The 18,479-nt window shown below is 44.5% G+C and overlaps 2 protein-coding genes across 2 annotated transcripts in view; one reads left to right on the top strand and one right to left on the bottom strand.

The window, feature by feature from the left end:
- The window catches only part of LOC126540389 (uncharacterized), a 31,361-nt gene extending 29,863 nt beyond the window's left edge, over positions 1 to 1,498 (top strand). Inside the window, exon 7 of the mRNA XM_055076005.2 lies at positions 1,276 to 1,498. Within this exon, the coding sequence (XP_054931980.2) occupies positions 1,276 to 1,335 (60 nt within the window). The 3' untranslated portion in view covers positions 1,336 to 1,498. The remainder of the gene's footprint in view (positions 1 to 1,275) is intronic.
- Positions 330 to 16,663, bottom strand: LOC126540398 (mite group 2 allergen-like Ixo r 2). The gene is made up of 4 exons (XM_050187209.3): positions 16,411 to 16,663; positions 11,737 to 11,841; positions 6,200 to 6,375; positions 330 to 2,731 (listed from the first exon to the last, which is right to left on the bottom strand). Exons 1-4 carry the CDS (start codon positions 16,499 to 16,501, stop codon positions 2,645 to 2,647), a joined length of 459 nt encoding a protein of 152 aa, XP_050043166.1. The 5' UTR covers positions 16,502 to 16,663; the 3' UTR covers positions 330 to 2,644.
- Positions 16,664 to 18,479: the final 1,816 nt, after the last annotated feature.

Genomic DNA, 18,479 nt, shown 5'->3' with positions numbered 1-18,479 from the left:
TATAGCGCCACAACGAAATGGACAAACGCAATTCCTACATTGTAAGTATCGCAATTTTATTGTAGATGGATGACTGTTTCATTTAGTATGTTAGGCTGTTGTGTGCACACATGTGTTTGTGTGTGTATGCAACAGGCAATGCTTGGTATTCATGCATGTTTCATTGCACCAAACAGCTAGCATTACCAGTAATGTACTAGAAAAGCATATGAGCATTCTTGCTGTTTCTTTTCCTTTCAGATGATTCAGCATTGTAAATACTAAATGGATTGTACACATACCGTTGGGGCCATTGCTTTGTGCACCTTTACAAGTAAAAATTATAGCAATAACCATGACAGTAATGTTCTTTATTCATACATTCACGTACGTAAGCACTGAAATTCCGAAGCCCATAAAGTCACCTTGGCCATATGACCATCAGTATCATAATGTGATTGAACCGATAATAAAGGCACAGTAGCATTGGTAGTTGTAGTATAGTAGTAACACTGTATTTAACAGATGAGGTCAAAAGGGGGGAAAGGAAATGAAAGGCCATGGGTATCAACTGTCCCGCTTTCCAATGGACACCTGAACTGTCCCATGGCGATGAAAAAAAGATAGTGTAAATGATTAGGGAAAGAGAGAAAAATAAAAATAAAAGAGACATCGCACAGGAAATGGGGTATGAGTGAATGCAAAGGGACATAACTATACATGCTGGAAACTTACAAGAACAAATAAATGAACAGTTGGGTCGATAACTCTGATGGCATTGCCACCAAAAGGTGCAGCGCATCCAGCATGAGAGAGGAGCCCAGCTGCAGTATGTGCCCCATACATGATGAGTTACAGTTGTTCGCATACTTGGATAGTCAGCGTAGATGAGTTCTGCCTGAATTTTTTTTATCTTGTCTGTGATGGCACATCAGTATCGCCAGTTGTGAACCTGCCTCTGTAAGCCAAGCCACGAGACCAAACAAAGCAGGTTGTTTTGCCCCGGCCTCGCAGGTATAGCAAGTCCACAAAGTTGATAACTGTTCAGAGCTGTAAAGGTCACCTGCAAACAGCAGTGACACTAGGAGCAGAGAAATCAGTTGTAAGCGAAAAACCTGGAACAAGACTCGGGTGGTTATGATGTACTAATATTGGAAAATAAAAAAAAAGCAAGTGATGAAGGTCAACGCGATAAAATTAGGTCAGCAAACAAGATGCTGAGCTATGCTAAACTCCCACTTTCAAAAGGGATGAAGATGTTTCTGCAACTTTCAGAATGATGAGACACTATTGCAGGAGGTCCAGAAGAGGCTCTCGGAAGCACTTGCAAGCCTGGAGACCATCCGAAGCAAGTAAAACTGTATATACTAACACTGCATGCAGGGTGAAGTTAACTGTATGTGTGAGATGACTGCACATAATATATGTCATTTTGCTAAGTTGCCATTGTCTAGCAATGTCTTGTCTAGTTGCCATTGTCTACCACATGGGGTTATAAATAAAATTTGATAATTCCTTCTATATGCAAGATTGTGCTATTTTTATGTCTCGATGGCTTTGTAAAATAATTTAACAGTCCCAGAGCTTGTGTTATAGTATTGTTTTTTTTTGTGTGTGTAATTTACTCATGCGAAATTGAGTGCTACAGAAGCCGAAACGTCCGTTATAAAAGGGCATTTCTTGTGTTGCAAGAGCTGCTAAGAGAAGCCATTTGACTGTTCCGTCATTGTTAAGTGGACATTAAAGATAAAAATAACTTGAGCTCTATTTGTAAACGGCACTTCTACAATGCCAAAATATAAAAGCCACTATTACCACTAGGGGGGCCTTGGTAAGGCAGGAAATACACAGTAAGTCAAAGGCTAGTAGCAACACCACTTCGAAGTTCGCACACTAGTTTGCCATGTCGTTGTGGATTTTTATAGGATCTCCGTGGGCCTAGTTAATTTTTTATCGGTAAAGATGGACTACATTATGCTTTAAAGGAGCAAGAGTGACTCTAGCAAGCTTCGAGAAATTTCAGTGCACCATAAACACCCAAATACAACAAAAATACTTTGAAATCCATCACGTCACATTGACATTACGGCGCTAGCATTCTGCCATGAAATTTAAAAAATGGACCTTTGACCTCCATTTCCTCATCCAATAATCAACCTCTTACAGCAATATTAATGAAAATTAAAGTTTTGAAGACTAGTTTTATCAGTTCAAACTGATCTAATGCTTCTCCTTAGAGTCCCTCTAATGCAGTGTCAAGCAGCTCAGACATGTTTCATCTAAACATTGCGTGCATGTTTCCATGATGAAGCACAAGTTATTTTCGGATGCACATTACAAGACAAATCTAGGCATGTGTGGTTGCAGGCATGGCTTGGAAACTCTCTTCTGCTCTCTTGCTGCTTCCTGGGCAATTGCTTCAGGAAAGATTTGTAAATCTCTTGGTGTCTCACAGTGCCCATTCTGTGCTTCTGCAAGCACGCACACTGGCGTTAACTCATGGAATTCATCAAGCAGTAGTTCTGGCCTACAAATGCACCCTTGTAGATGAATAATTACCTTTACTGTACAACCTTATTATATACACCTTCACTTAAAAAATGCTATCCAGCGCATGGCATTGTCTCGTGTGTACGTGCACAGTCAAATATGCACCACGAGAGAGTCAAGTTCTGGAGACAGTCACGGTGGTAGTGCCGCATGCCATGAGGCCCTTGTCACCATGCACCCGCCAAATTGTCACTGCCGAGACCTGCGGGCAATGTCAGAGTACCTCTGAAGTTTGTATGCACTGCTGGCAGGCATGGTGTACCATTGGTATGACTTTAAATGTGAACAGCAAAAAATGAAGCTGGCCAGGACATCTGTTATGCATAATTACATTGAAGTGGGACATGCAAGCAGTGCACAGCTGGTTTCTAAGCATGGTGTAGAACCGAATTTACATTTTGTAGCCTGTATTCGGTCGCTATTACAAATGCAGGCAAAGCTAAGAACGCAAAAAAATGCACTTCACTCACTAGGTGAATTTATGCCGATAGTACAGTAATGCCTTATTCCTTCCGACTCACATATTTAAAAAGAATCCTGCAGATGTTCCTGTGCATTGTGAGTGTCTATAAATGAGGCTGTCATGTCCACTCTACCACTGCAGCCAACCAACTGCTGATGCATCATGGCACCGCCGTGGCCTGATGAAGTCATCACTTGCGTCAACTAGTCAGCACTGTGCCACGCCCTCCCTTCACCCTATGATGTCATTGCTTGCACCAACCAACTCGCATGTGTTACTACATCTCCCACCTTCCTCCTCTCAGTCCCATCCCTCTCACCCTCCTCTCTAAGAGTCCAACCACCGCTGCATTTCATGTCATTTTGTTACTGTCAGTGCCAGTTAGATGTTACGGAGAAAGTTAAGCATTTCAGAGAAAAGTGTGTTGACATAAAAAAAGTTGTAGTTTATGTAAACTATCATCTGAACACCGCAGACACTAGAAAGAAAGCTTTGCTTTAATGTGCACAAATTCAGCTTCTACATACAGGCATTGTATGTTTCACACCCATATCTCAAAACCTTTCTTTCCCCAGTGGGCACACGTAAAAACAGATTGACTGACCAGGGCAGGCTGCTACCAAGCGGTAGCCTTAGAACTGAGAATACCTTAACACCTAATATGCAGTAAATGTTTACACACGAATATAAGTGTCACAGTGATTTCTTACAATCTCTGCCAGCATTAGTGTATGCTTTAAACACATCTTATGCTGCTGTGAACATTTCTGCCCACATCTGCACCGACAACTTTGTAACAGCTGGATCAATCGTCTGTCATAGCTGCATGGGTTCCATCGATGGGGGTTACTATTTTGGTGAAGCTGGGTCGCAGGACTTCTACCTTGGAGCTTGTTCTATGTCATGCAGCTTATGTCTTGGAGGCCCTGGCAAGCTCCAGGGTCATCTTTACCAATTTGGCCCTGCCATCCCTGAAGTCATCACGCTCTAATTACCAGCTTCTCAACAACCTAGCTCAACTGTATGCATACTGGAGCATGTGTTGCTGCTGCATACAAAAATGATGCCATTAAACTTCACAGCGAAATGTTCACAGTGCAAGTTTTCATCAGCCAGCAGAGAAGCATTGCTAGATGCATCTAGCAACACTACTATGATTCCGTTTGAAAAGCGTCTACAATAAGACCAGTTGATTTGTCCTGAACTTCACGAACTAGTTCCCACTTGTTGAGTGCCAGTTCATGCTCGTGCAGAACCGGCATGACACGATCTGCACGAGCCCTACATTGCGTTTCTGATGAGTACAGTGAACGCTGTGTGCTCATCCTGCACGAAGCCTGCAATGTGTGAAACGAATTGTAATGTGAAGATCACTGGTGAATCTATAGGGGGGCCCTGGGGACCCGCATCCCCCTCAACCCTGGACATTGCCCAGGTTCAGCCCCTGGTTCAGATGCTGCCCTGTTGGACTGGTGAAATGAATAGCAAGGTGCAGCACATCCTGAAGTTCAGGGTGGGCAGGACGTTCAGGCCCAACTCTGATAGAATGGACTAGGAATTATTGGAGAATGTTGAATCAAGGAATAGGAAAGTTGCACTCATTATTCTCGACTCTAACTACTGTTTCTTAATTCATAGTCACCTGCCGGTTCTGCAGAGGACAACACACTATGAGGCATATGTATGTGTCCTCATCAGTAGACTTCAGAGTAGGGTGGAGGTGCAACTGCTCATTCGCTTGGTGAGCGCACCTGGCTGTTAGATTGACTTAACTCCTGAACAAGATGGAGAGGGTCTCTTTAACCATGCTTCTGCTACAACTCTAAAAGACCCCATCAGGAAATTTCATTAAACTTTGGGAGTTGTAAAGCACCACCCAGGAACTGTTCTACCACAAGAATTTTTAAGAAGCGTTTAACAATATTAGCACACCTGCCAACTCTGCCGAATTTTTGCGTAAGTATTTACGAATTTATGCTTGTTCTACGATGTTATGATCATTACATCATGTTTAACAAAAAGTAATCTCTGTTTCTGAAAAAGATTTAAAGGTGCCGATAGATGGGGTGGTGCAAGAAAATTGCAAAAAAGACATGCAAAAGAGAAATTGTAATAGCAGTTGCGTCACCCTCTTGTATCGGCACAAGGCACCACATACCAGAGGGGGATACTTGCTTCCAGCAAGTTTATTCACACAGACTCTTGAAAAAGGCGAAATGGGTGATAGAAAAGTTGCCAAAAGGGTAACTGTGGTTTAAAGGCTCTGTTGCTTGCCCTTCTCTTCCGTTTGAACTATGCTGCTGCTTGTGTGCCTTGTCAGAAGTTAAGTCAATGTTAATAAAGGATGTATATATACTACAAAAGGTGTGTGCTCAGGGTAATGTTTCAGAAAATGCATGCTGTCATTACATTTATTGCTATCATTGCTATCATAGCTCTCACATTAGAGCCAAGCTCTCATGTCATGTTTATGTCACAAGCCCCTCTCCCATTTTCCTCTCTTTCTTCCTTTCTCCCTACATGGCCCATCACTGCTGGCAGTTTAATTGGGCGCTCCATGTGAATTTAAAGATGGGCAATGCAGCTGCCTGCAGGTATCCAAGTGCAAGCTGATGCTGCCTTGGTATGTCTGAGATGCAGTGCACGAAATCTTCCTCATGTGATTTAAGGAAATTATAACAGAACTCAAACTGAAGCGCAGAGAACAGTGAAGATACCAATAATTTTGTTGATGACTTGTTGCCTGCTTAGTAGAAAGACAGGTGTCTCTATTATAATCTAGTTGCACATAAGAGCACTCGGGTATGTATGGGGATGCATGTTTAAATAGTGGACAGACCTTAACAGGGAGATTATATTTGACGACTGCCAATTGTGCACGCCACTATTGTTGTGCACTTAAAAGTCTTGTTTTGCCTTTGGGCACAAGTTCGTCCGATGTGAAGTTGTGTTCTTTATTCACCTTTCCTGGTAGTATGTATTCATGTCTCTTCACTCTCACTGCCTCAGGACAATATACAGGCCACTCTTAGTTATTCGCATAGCTGCTTAGTTGTGTTACTTAGAAAGAAGTCTTGTTTGCAAATTAAATGTTCTATATCAAGTGCAAAACAATGTAAAATAACTGTGCATATGAGGGAGTCATTGTGATGAGATGGTTCAACTGCAAGTTGTTCCACGTGGAACAATCATGTATGTGTGCTATACCGGTGGCACAAAGCTGTTCACGTGCACTGGAACTGTGCCTTGGATGAGCTGGCCCTCGGAGACTGGGCATGCAGTAGTCGTGAGCTTGCAGGCATCCCTCTCGACACCTAGGATGGGCAGCTCCATGCCAAGCAGCTGTACACGGGGATCCAAGCGCAAGTTGATGCTGTCCTGGTCTGCAATGCAGTGCGCAACATGTGTCTCAGATGGTATAAGAAAATAAATTAGACTCTGCAACATAGTAGTACTTGAAGCACAGAAGTGATCCACACTTGTTGAACGAGGGAGTCATCAGGCTGTAGCCAACATTTTGACAAGTTTTCTTGCATTCGAGAGCAGTTCGGGCTAGTTGGTATGTAAGTGTAGAACAATAGCGCAAAACCGAGCTTATGTGTCTTGCCTCCTCAGTCCTTGCCTTCGTTTTGTGCCAGTTGTACAGACTTGCGTTCAAGAGGGAAACAACAGCAAATTATATGTTTGTTTGTTTATTTCTTTGTTAGACATGCTTGCAGGTCCCAAAGGCGCTACAGCAAGGAAAGGGATAATATAGACAAAAATGCTGTAACCAGTAAACTAAAGTTGCAGTTTCACCCAAAAGGCGAAGCATCAATAGCGATAGCAAATCATTAGACAGCTGTATGACGTAAGGTTAGTAGTTTTATCAGCTGTATAAATTGATGTTATCATTCACTTACTAACTAAATTAACAAATGGGGTATGTGTCATTCATGCACAGGCAAACAAACAGATATCCTGTTTGCCTGTACATTAGCATGCACGTCATTCTTGTACTATATTCAATGCCTTCGCAAATGTCCTGCACTCTAATGTCAGAGGACATTACGTTTGTGTCCTGATAACTAGGAGTGCCGCTGCATATACTGTGTTTCATGGCAATGTTCTAAAACTTTGCTTTCCAGTTTTCCTCTAAGAAAATAGAAGAGTCTTCCTATCCTAATGGCAGGTGCATTCTGTAGGTTATCGTTGTGTACTAGAATGGGGGAGTGGGTCCAGCGGGTGCCATGGCCAGCACCAAGAGTGATGCAAATAATGGTGAAATTGCAGCAGCGCTGCCTTCGCCCTATTATGAAGCTCCCTCTTGCAGGCCTGTTCGCTGTCATCTGCTTGACACACCATTCTTGCGTCACTTGCGTTGTTTCCGTCGCTCTTTCGCCATTTTCTTTACAATACATCGGTGGGGAATAAAACCACTGTTTTAGAACCAGTTTCGTTACCTGCATCATTTTAGGTTTCTCTTAATTTGCTTCTACTTTTCATTACTGTGGCTAGAAGATTACTGCATCATTGTTGGCACAGGCGTGAACGGATTTTAATTCATACTTTTGCTTTATTTCTGCAAATCCTGACAACAGGAGGACAAGCGCCAGCGGCAGCTACCTCATCCATATTTTTCACTTAAACTTTCTTTTATATTTCCATTGTGAACACCATGCACAGACACAATATATTTAAATATATACACAGTACAAAGCTTATTACATTTTTTAAAAAGAAGGTGGTAGCCAACTAACAATTATTTCTATTGGCATGTACAGCTTATGCCTAGAGGATGAATATGTTGCTGTATGTTCAATTTGCTTCAAATGGCATCACGCGCTTTCTTGACCTTAAAAAAAATGAAAGAAAGAAAGAAAAAACAACTTGCAGACTACAATGATCCCTTTGGCACAGCCTTTTATCAATGAATAAAGCATGTGAAATGTATGCGAATGATATGTATCTCAGTATTGCTTCTCTTTACACTAGGCAACGCTAACGACAAATGAAAAAAAATGCTCTCGTAATAGTTTACATTTATTAAGGGTTGAATTAAACATCGCGATTGCATGCAGAGGTCATAAATGTATCTAATACACTCAGTAACTGACATGAGGCCAAGTAGGATCTACTCGAAATCAGAATCAATAGCAGTCATGCACAACAGCGCTTATACTTGGACTCAAATTAAAAAGAAAAAAGAGGCCACAGTTCTGCTGGAACAGCGAAGCTGTATTAGTGATAGCGAAGTATCAGACAATTACATGAATGAAGATTCTTACCGTATAAAGCCGCAAAGAGGGCCGCACTCACAACTTGACACCCAATATTTAAAAAAAAAAAGGTTCAACCAAGAAGCAATCACGTTTGGTGCGCTCATCTTGATCGCGCTCAACAGTGAATTTTCGCGCTCAGCGTACTTTCGCTCGTCACTACGAGATGGCGAGAGGAGGCAATCGCCGAGGTTTACGGAGGATTTCAAACTCTTAGTTGGCAAAATTAGGCCAAATGACCCGGTCCCATGTAAGCCTCGTCAAAATCGTGACCAAAAAGCGCGGCCCTTGCACGAGTCTATGCATTAGTTATATCGCCATGTAAATTACTAATTCAAATAAGCAGCGTATTAATGCACGTGCCATGAAACTTGTAAATATCTCACTGGATGACCACAAGCACTCGCTGTCACAACGCTGACACTATGAAGAAGGCTGGCAGCGAGGCCGAACGGTTCTCGCAGGTGCGTGATTCACCGAGACTCCGAAAATCATATTCATCATCATCATCTGCCTATTTTCATGTCCACTACACACACCAGGATGGCTTCTGTCAGCGATCTTCAATTACCCCTGTCTGTTAATTTGGACTACGCGATCTGCAACAGTAGGGGCGCGGAAAGACAGCGTGCCCGAAGTTGTAGCCGTCCCTGCTTGCCCTTGATCATTGCACCCACCAATGGTTACCAGCAATTGGATACGGCACGGGGGCTGCGTAAGCATGAGCCGTACAAAGTACTACGTACAAAACACATATATCTCACTGACGTGTTCAACTGAATCTGCTTTTGTCGCATGGCTCATCCGAGGATGTCAGTCTCTTGGTGGTGCAAGGGGACTCGATCGGGCTGTGAAATTGAACTGTCTCCTACTGTGAGGTCTGGTAAATACGCATAAAAGGCCGTCACATCAGTGAACAACTCTTCACACACACACACACACACACACACACACACACACACACACACACACACACACACACACACACACACACACACACACACACACACACACACACACACACACACACACACACACACACACACACACACACACACACACACACACACACACACACACACACACACACGCACGCACGCACGCACACTGGGCCAAGCGTATTTAGAAAGATGAGAAGCACAACTTCGCGGTTGTCTGGTTTATTTAACCAACAGTTTCGGTCGGTGGACCCCTTCAAAAAGGTCTGCTTCTGGGTAAATAAACCGAAGATAACCGCAAAGTTTCGCTTTTCATTTCTCTCTCTCTCTCTATATATATATATATATATATGGGTGGGGTTCAGAAAGCTGGTTGGGCCTCAGAGCCCCCCCCCCCCCCCCGGGAAAAATGAAAACTTTCCGCCTATGCATGTAACTAAAAATGGCGTGCAGAATGAAAGACAAAGATAGCGACCGTGTACAGTTCATATTGGCACCATTCGATATACACTCGCCTTTCCGTCGGCGAAACGCGATCTGTCCGCCATCTGAGTGTGGAGCGCCTGCTGCGAATATATAGACCTTCGTCGACTCGGTAACAAACTGTAACTTTAGCTGCTGACACCCGACGAAGCTAGCGCCAATTAGGCCTAACCAGGTCTAACGTCTTAAGTTTGTGGCCGTGACGAAATGCGCCGGCTGGCCTATGTGATGACGGGCCACAAGCTGTCAGGAAAAGCTTACCGCCAATTGATATGTTGGTAAGGGTGGTTCTAACGGTGGTCGGTTGCGCCCCAACTTCGATGTATACAGGTTGTGTGTAAGTCGTACTTTACGAATTTTCTGACGCATTTCACCTTGGAAAATTCAATTAGTTCAGTAACGCCTCTGCGCCACGCGGAGCGTCTGCGTGGTTCGGTATAATTTTCTCGGCCACGGACGCCGACACCGCGGCCGGATTTTGTGCGACACGTAGAGGAAGCTTAATTTAGCTCAGGCCCAACTCCGACGCGGCCTATTCAAATACATGTAAAACACAAAAATGCTTTTCTGAGATAACCCCTGGACCGATTTTAATTAAATTTGTTGCATTTGAGAGATAAAGGTAAATTCTAGTGACTGTTGGAAGCGGAATTTCGATTTAGGGCCTGAATTTTGTAAAAAGAATTTTCGAAAGTTCGAAACAAAATAGAAGCACGAAGTATACAAATTAATAGCTCTGCATCAAGAACAGATATCGCGGTTCTGTAAACGACATCAATTAGATAATTCAAAGTGGACAAATTTGATACGTCAGTTTATATTTTGCGTGAATTTGTTACGTTGTGTACAAGGGTTCTGCAAAAGCTGTATTTCCACATACTACTAATTTTTTTTAGGATTTATGTGTAACATATCAAATTTGTCCGCTTTTGATGTACTATTAGGTGCAACTCACATAATTGCGACATTAGCTTTCATTTCTGAGTTACAGTGTTGTAAACTTGATAGTTTCGTTTTCATAAAATTTCGGATTTTTGCCAACTTTTAATAAAAATTGACGACCTAAATAAAAAATTCGAAACAAACAGTCACTATAGACTTTTAAGTTTTTTCTTTTAGATGCAATAAACCTCGTCAAATTTGATGCAATTTGGTGCAGCCTATCCTCCGGCCGCTTGTCAGCGGCGCATATGCTATACGTATACGTGCCGGACGGGCGTGTTCAGGCCGTGCCTGAACGGGCCTCTTTGGCTGTTCAACTCATGTGCGGAAAGCAAACATTTATTTTACAACTCCAATATGGCGGAAATATCGTTTCCTAAATTTTGCCGTTTGCTGCCCATTACTGAAATTATACCTACTCGACATTGCGTGGTGGTCGAGGCCGTGGGTGGGCGTGATCTCACCCACGATATCCATTCAATATTGTCCACGGATGTACGAACATTTCAAAGCCGAGCTCCCCGCGACAGCATGCTGCTCGACCATTCCGCCAGTAGACCTATATACAACCAGCGCTGCATGCTTCGTCGGTAGCCGGCGACGAAAATTGCAGTTAACGAGCTTCGCATGTAGACGACACTCGGAAAGCGGAGGACAACAAAAGCGAGGGCACGGGTGGCACGTGCAACAGTCGAATATGGCGGCAACTTGGTTCGGGATCGCCATGTTTTCGGCATCGCGCGTGGTATCAGTCCGAAAAGTCGAACGAGGCACCGTACGGTGTGCGGAATTTCGGTTTCCGTTCTACTTTAGTTCTGTAGAGTTGACGGAGCGTTGCCGCTGGGAAGTCATCTATAGCGCTTTATTTTTCTTTTTGCTCATTTGTCTGCTTCATGCGAAGACTGGCTGTTCTCGGTCGCGTTCGTAAATTTAAACGGGTGCAGACATCCCGGTCGTATGCTTCAATTCTCGAATATGCGCGGCTGCTTGGTCTACATGTTTTGCATGTGTGCAGCTTTTGATAAATGTTGTTTTGATTATATAGTGCGGATAGATATTCGCGACTCGCGTGACTTACACTATAAGCGGTCTTCGCTATAGCCAATTGGACCGAAGCACTTACTCGAGAGCAGTTCGAAGGAGATGTTGATGCCGGAGCCAACCGGAACGACGCACGGGTCGCTGCTGCACGGGGTGACCACCAAGGACCGGATGGCCTCGCCACCCTCTGCGCCCACATGGAGTGTTCACCATGCACAGAGATGGGACAGGGTACAACGTGTGCGTCGCGTATACGTATGTGCACAGCACACTAAAAAAATATTGTTTCATTTGGGGCGTATCTTGTCCCCAAACGACTGGCAATTAACGGTCGCTCATCTAGACTTACTTGCGTTTCCTTTCTTGGAAGCTGTGCTCGCTACTGATATGTCAAGAATGATATGTCATGTTGATAACGCGCATGCCGTTAGTAGAGAGTTTTAGAATAGGGGCCCCAAACGTTTTGGGGCCCCAAAGAAATAGCGTCGAAGCCACTGCGCATGCGCGAGACGCAAACTGCGTTTGGGTTTTGCGTTGGGAACGCTATTTCGCCGATTTAGCGGGAGCTCAAATAGCGTTCCCAAAAGCTTTGCGTCAACAAACATGGCGGCACCCATCGAAGCGACGGCTCTAACCTAGCACCAAACTGGGTTCGATTCGCGGTAATGCGTGAAGTTCGCAAGCTAGGAGAAGTGACTGCAGTTATCGCTTTCTCTCAACTAGCGTCTGTTGTGAAGATTGATTCATTAGATGCCGCTGATTCCGAATTCGAGTGTGGATTTTATGGCTCGTAGGCCTAACACGGCTAAGCTTGGCTGGTGAAGGCACGTAAAGTTGGTTTTGTTGCTCCAAACTAAGCACAACTAATTGTTTGCTGCTTGAAGAATAACCTCTAAATTGTAATTAAACGCGAATACACGCAAGTCAAAATTACTATTCATATCATAAGATGGTATATTTTATTTAATTATTTTTAATCGTTTTTCTTAGACGCCGTAGTGGCGCTGTCAGCGCAAGACGCTATCTGCAAACGCAAATCCCTGTTCTAAAACTCTTCACTCCTGCGTGCCCCAACGCTAACATCCGCAAAGCTCTTTGGGGCCCCAAAATATTGGGGCCCCTATTCTAAAACTCTCTAGTGTACTAGCTGGAGCTACCGGCAGCGAACGTAGCGTTAAAGGAAATAAAAGCACGCAACATATGCATGTTGTGTTCCAATTACTCGCCGTAGAACCACTCACGTCGCGCACCAATTTAATTCTGTCAGCTCATGCACGTCTAAAACGCCACATTTTGTTAAACATGTACGTAATTCTATCTGTCATATCGGAGGCCACGGCCAGCTGCAAGCCGGCTCGGTGGGCCACAGGGAGAGCGAGAAGCGAATACACAAATCTATTGGCACCGCCGCGCGTAGTAGCGCAGAGTGGCGCGGCTAGCGCAGGCTTGGCCTGGGGAACGCTTGCCTGGGCGTTACCCATTAGATTGCGCCGGGGAGATCTCCGAGGCCACGCTGAGCTACGCCTGTCTGCGCGCCGCGCCGCTTGACCCGCGCAAGAGAGAGAAGTCAGTGGAGAATGCGCAGCTACGTGGCAGCGGTGAGAAAGCCCAGTGTTGCTCGACGGCGCGGAGGCGAGAGTTTTGAACTGGCGCGGCGAACGAGTGCCGAAACCCCGGGGAAAGCGACGCACTCGACGCCCAGCGGTCAAGTAATTTTTGGTTTCCGAGATCAGCCTACGAGTAGTTCGTTATATGAATTGGCAGGACAATATCCCTTCGTTAAAACGAGGTTCTAAATACATGTGTCTTTATGATGATTTCAAGGGGAATTTCATTTACTTGGTTATATCCATTATTTCATTATATCCCGTTTCGTTAGGACTAGATTCAAGTGCATATGTCTTTAACTTCGCATGCACATCAGCCACAATCTTCCCTCCATTTTCATCAAATTCGATCCCGGTGACAGTTACACAGTTCTCCCAAGCCGGCGGGCTAAGAATTAGTCAAATAGGTTATTTTGTGCTCTGAAAGTACAGAAAAAGGGGATGAGAAAGAAAGCAACGCCTTAGGCCCCGATTATATAGGCACCTTTACAAAGCTCTCACTACATGATTACAAAAGCATCAGTAAAATCAGCACGTACGTTAACATAAGAAAAGTACAAAATATTCTAAAACCAAATAAATTCGGCGCCATCGGTAGGACACATACAACGCGCTGGGCGACTTTCACTTGTAAGTTACTGCAAATACCTTAATAAACCTTCACACTTTGAACTTCGTCACCACATCACCTAGACCACACTGCCATTTTTTTTTCGCCAATATAAAAAAATTAAGGTGCTACCCAGTGAGGACGTAGGGGAAACCTACGATGCGCCCCTTACTATGTACGAATATAGGGGTGAAAAAAAAAAGCTCGAATATTGCGGAGATAGGTTTACGCTAAAGCCCGCGAGGGTCACCCAATTAGCGATCGTTCAGGAAAGGGCACGACGCTCCTCCACTCCACAGGCAAAGGCGCTTCGGCAGGGTTCGTCGACCCCCAAGCGCGAGAACGAGGAGTCGCAAGAGCAAAGGTCCCACATTACCAACTCGTTGCGGGCCTATCAGTTCTGTCGGGGCGCTGAAGCGCTCATCGGGAGAGAGCTCGGAAGGAGAGGGCACCCGGGGGCCGTCACTCGGCAGGCCGATCAGGGCGCGTCCCGGTGACGTTTGCCTGCGCGGTGGCTCGACCCCGGGAGGAAGAAGCACGTGTTGCGCAGAAAATTGCAGTTAACGAAATTACAGATCTAACGAAACCTGATTTTACGAAGTTCCCGATCTAACGAAAAAATTTCCACTTCTCGGCAAGTCCATGAGGTTCAATGTTGTAATCAACCCTAATCAACGAAACTAGCTTGCGTTAAACCCGATTTAATGACGCTTTTCCAGAAATAAATAAGTAAAAAGAAGCTGCAATTTCTTTCTAATTTTGACGCAGACGGCTTTTTCCTCGAGCGTGCGCTCTAACGCTATCGCGTTAAAACATCTAGGCACCCTAGTCACAGCCCTGGTTTTACTTTGACGAGGCTGCACTCCGCGCCCATGCACGGAACAACGGACTCGGCAGTCGCTAGCGTTCTTACGTACCATATGGCGCTAGGTGCGGCAGTAGTTCGGCAGCCCTCGCGTACTTTTTACACGCGCAGGCTTGGGTTAGTGGAAAATACAAGGCCGCGGTACCTTTTGGGTATAGGTATACGTTACTATTTTAGATTTCGAGAACTGAAAAATCACTCACTCGATTTTCCGAACTTCCCGATTTAACGAAATAATTCTAGCGTGATCATCACTTGGTTAAATCGAGTTTCAACTGTAGCTCCGCCGTGCTAGCATATACAGGAACACTACGCCGTGCTAGCCGTGTCCGCCACGTTGCAGCGGTTCCCGGAGATCGAGCTAACCACAACGCGCGAGCTGCGGGGATGAGGTGTGGGAAGGCACCTCGATCCCGACGATTTGCATTAATTATTTTCAACGCTCAATGAGCTAGGTCATCAACGTAAAGCCACAGAACACCCATAATACTTGTAAAACTTTATCCACATAGATATAGTCGATGTGACGGAGGCGTCTCTCGGTATACTACGAAACATATGGGGTAACGTTTTCTAGCACGATTTAACTTCCCATGCTCATCAGACATAATCCTCCCCCCCCCCCCCCCCCCCCTAATTTTCGCTAAATTTGATGACGCGGTGGCGGCCGGTTCTTCTCCCAGAACAGCAGGCAAACTTCTGCGCCATTCGTAAAGCACATGATATTACGGAACGCTTGCATACGTAATTTACTTCAAAAATACGTATCATTAATCCATGCACTTTATATTTGCCCCCACATCACACACCTGCCCCTCATTCTCGCGAAATATAAGCAACTTGCCTCGCTTAGTCCACCGAGGACAGGGTGCAAACTACGACGCATGAAGATAGGGGATATAAAAGGTCTTCATTAACTTTCATTCACAACGCTGATAATTAAACCGGAAGCGTAAATCTGCCCCCCCCCCCCCCCCACAACGTCCTAACGTGACTCGCACTTCCACTGAAAGTGAACTTGGTGTTACATAAAATTGCGCATAACGACCGTTTTAGATCGAGCATTCGCTTTCCATTTTTTTTTCTTTTTACAGAGCCCGTAATTAACCGACGCCCTTAAAAGCTTTGTCCACACATCACTCAATGTGTCCCCTATTCACTCGAAATGTCCAGGAAATTGTACAAACTTCCTTTCCTACGCGTTACGCAAGGTGCATACGCCTGTAAATAACTTGTTGTGAAGGCTTTATACAATTACCCAACGCACTTCAGAGTTTCCGCACTTGTCAAGGATAGTGGCAGCAATTTTAGATGTGGAAAGGATATAGGCAGCATGTTAACATGGCCCCTATATCCTCTCCACATCTAAAATTGCTGCCACTTTGGTTAGCCCAGATTCCGGGGAAACGTTAATTGTTAGTGTTTCATATAACTCCTCTAAATGAACAGGCAGAAAACGATTTTTATTTAGCCCAGTTCCCTTTACAGCATGTCACCATGCATGCCTCATGTTTCATATAAACTCGTGAAGTACTCAAGCTTTCTCTTCTTTCTTTCTTTTTGCAGGACACCGTGAACCGCTCTGATAACGTTTTCGAGCACTTTGCCGTAAAGCATTCGCAGGATGCGCATCTGACTCGGTGAGCGCAGTTGCTTGGGGCGCGAATTCCTCACCTGTGCAGTTTTCGAAGCGGACTTTTCTCTGCGCCGTGGTCATCGCGAATGCGCCGCTTACAACGAGAAATAAAGTCATAATGCTGCACATTTCAACTGATAATAAACAGATACGTTAAGAAATGACCAACGCTCGGAACCAAGCACACGTGAAACTGCCAAGTGTTCCATTGCTCCCCGCAAAGCAGCACCGCGATGGCACGCGCTCGAGCGCTCGAGCGATGCTGGAGGGAGCGTGGAGAAACCATGAGAACCTCAACGCGGTCGAAGCGTTGCTGCCGTGTTTGCTGCACCACATACCACCATCACCCAGTTATTACTGGTATCATAGAGTTTCTCACTACGGTGAGAAATTCTACGGCTGGCATGAGATTTACTTGTGACTAGAGTGAACACATTCACATGTTGCATTAGTACAAATTTAAAAGAAACGTGAAAAAAAAAATTTAAATGTTGCGCTAACTGTTGTTGATAGCGATAGGTTTGGTCTTTTCTTGGGCAGCGTCTCGTGCAACGCGGTGCTCCCCAGACGACTCCACACAGAATCGACTCCTGCAACGCACGGAAGTGACGTCACTTTAATAAATTAAACTAAAAACAATTGAAATATATCAAATCTTACTAAACAATGCGTTTAACTTGCAAAGATATGAAAGAAAGTTGTCTTATGCGTTCATTAATGTACACATTTTGATTAAAGACATCAACGCAAAATGATTTCAACTATACTGTCATGCGTTTCTCTATAATAATAGTCAGCGTTCAATATTACAAGGCAGAAAAATATTATGCTATCTATCAGGTGCCTGCAGAGATGGAAAGCAATTTTTTTGAGCGTCTCGTGCGTCACCCGAGAGCCCGAGGAATGTGGTGGGGCCGCAAGCACACGCACGCTTCTCCCCCGTTTGCTCTCTGGAGCAGCAGACGACAAGCGCTGCAAGCGTACATGCCCACGTTTACGTCGCCACACGCTGTGTTTACAGCAATCTCCGAACGCCGCAATATGGATTTATATACAGTGTGACAGATGCGTGAAACTGCAGTCTTAGCACTGTCACTCGAACGTTTCCTCAAAGGGTCGGGCCCACACGAGTTCTTTGCTAGCTGTCTACCACAAAAGTCGGTCACCACGATTCGTTTTCGAGATCGAAGCAACCAGTGAACCAGTTTTGACACCCCTTTTCCTGCAGCGCCGTGCGTCTTAATGTCATCATAGCTGCGCAAATATTACTGACTCGGATCGCGGAGAAACCGATGCGGCCGCATCAATTGTGCTCGATTCTAAACAGCAGCTTTCTTTTCTTGCGTTCCCGGGATTAGCCGCGTCCTCGTGCTTATCCTCGAGTAAATTGAGCGGATCCTTGAAAGAGTAATAGTAAACTGGGCCGGTCCCGAAGACCTTGAATATGTATTCAAGATAATGTATAATGAAAGGTACGGTGACCCAGTCGTGGTTGCTTGTTGAGCTTGGAAGGCTTAAACAGAAGCAAACCCATGCTTTGCCATTGGCCAATTATCAATTAAGGGGACACATTACGAGGTCAGGCAAAGAATGCACCTGGGGAGGGTGGGAGCTTCACATTTCGAACCTATTTCCTATAGTGATGCACATTATTAAGATTCTTTTATGTGAAATTGCTGAACGAAAACAAGTAAACTTCAAAGATGCTCCACATTATAGCTATTATCATTCTGAGTTTAAAGCCTCCTTAAATTTCTGTAATAAGTCTACCCCTGGCACTTGATGGAATTATACATACACAAGATATTAAAACACTTGCATCCTGAAACACTAATGATTCTTTAAATTATAAAACAAAATCTGTCATTTCAGGCATCTTTGTTCTGCATAAAAAAGAAAGCCATTGTAATTCCTCTTCTCAAGGAGCAAGATTAGGATCCATCTTTGGCAGCTAGCAACAGGTCTGTGATACCTACTGTAGCTGTCTATGCAAAGTCTTCGAGAAAATGATAGATCACATCATCTCCTACACTTTCTAGAAAGCTAAATAAGCCGTATCAATGCAGCTTTAGGGAGGGCAAGTTGACGATCAATGACAATCGGTATA

The sequence above is a fragment of the Dermacentor andersoni genome, chromosome 2 (assembly GCF_023375885.2).
Source record: "Dermacentor andersoni chromosome 2, qqDerAnde1_hic_scaffold, whole genome shotgun sequence".
NCBI classification, from domain to species: Eukaryota; Metazoa; Arthropoda; class Arachnida; order Ixodida; family Ixodidae; genus Dermacentor; species Dermacentor andersoni.
The sequence above is the reverse complement of the archived record's forward strand: the minus strand, read 5'-3'. Positions and strand labels throughout refer to the sequence as shown.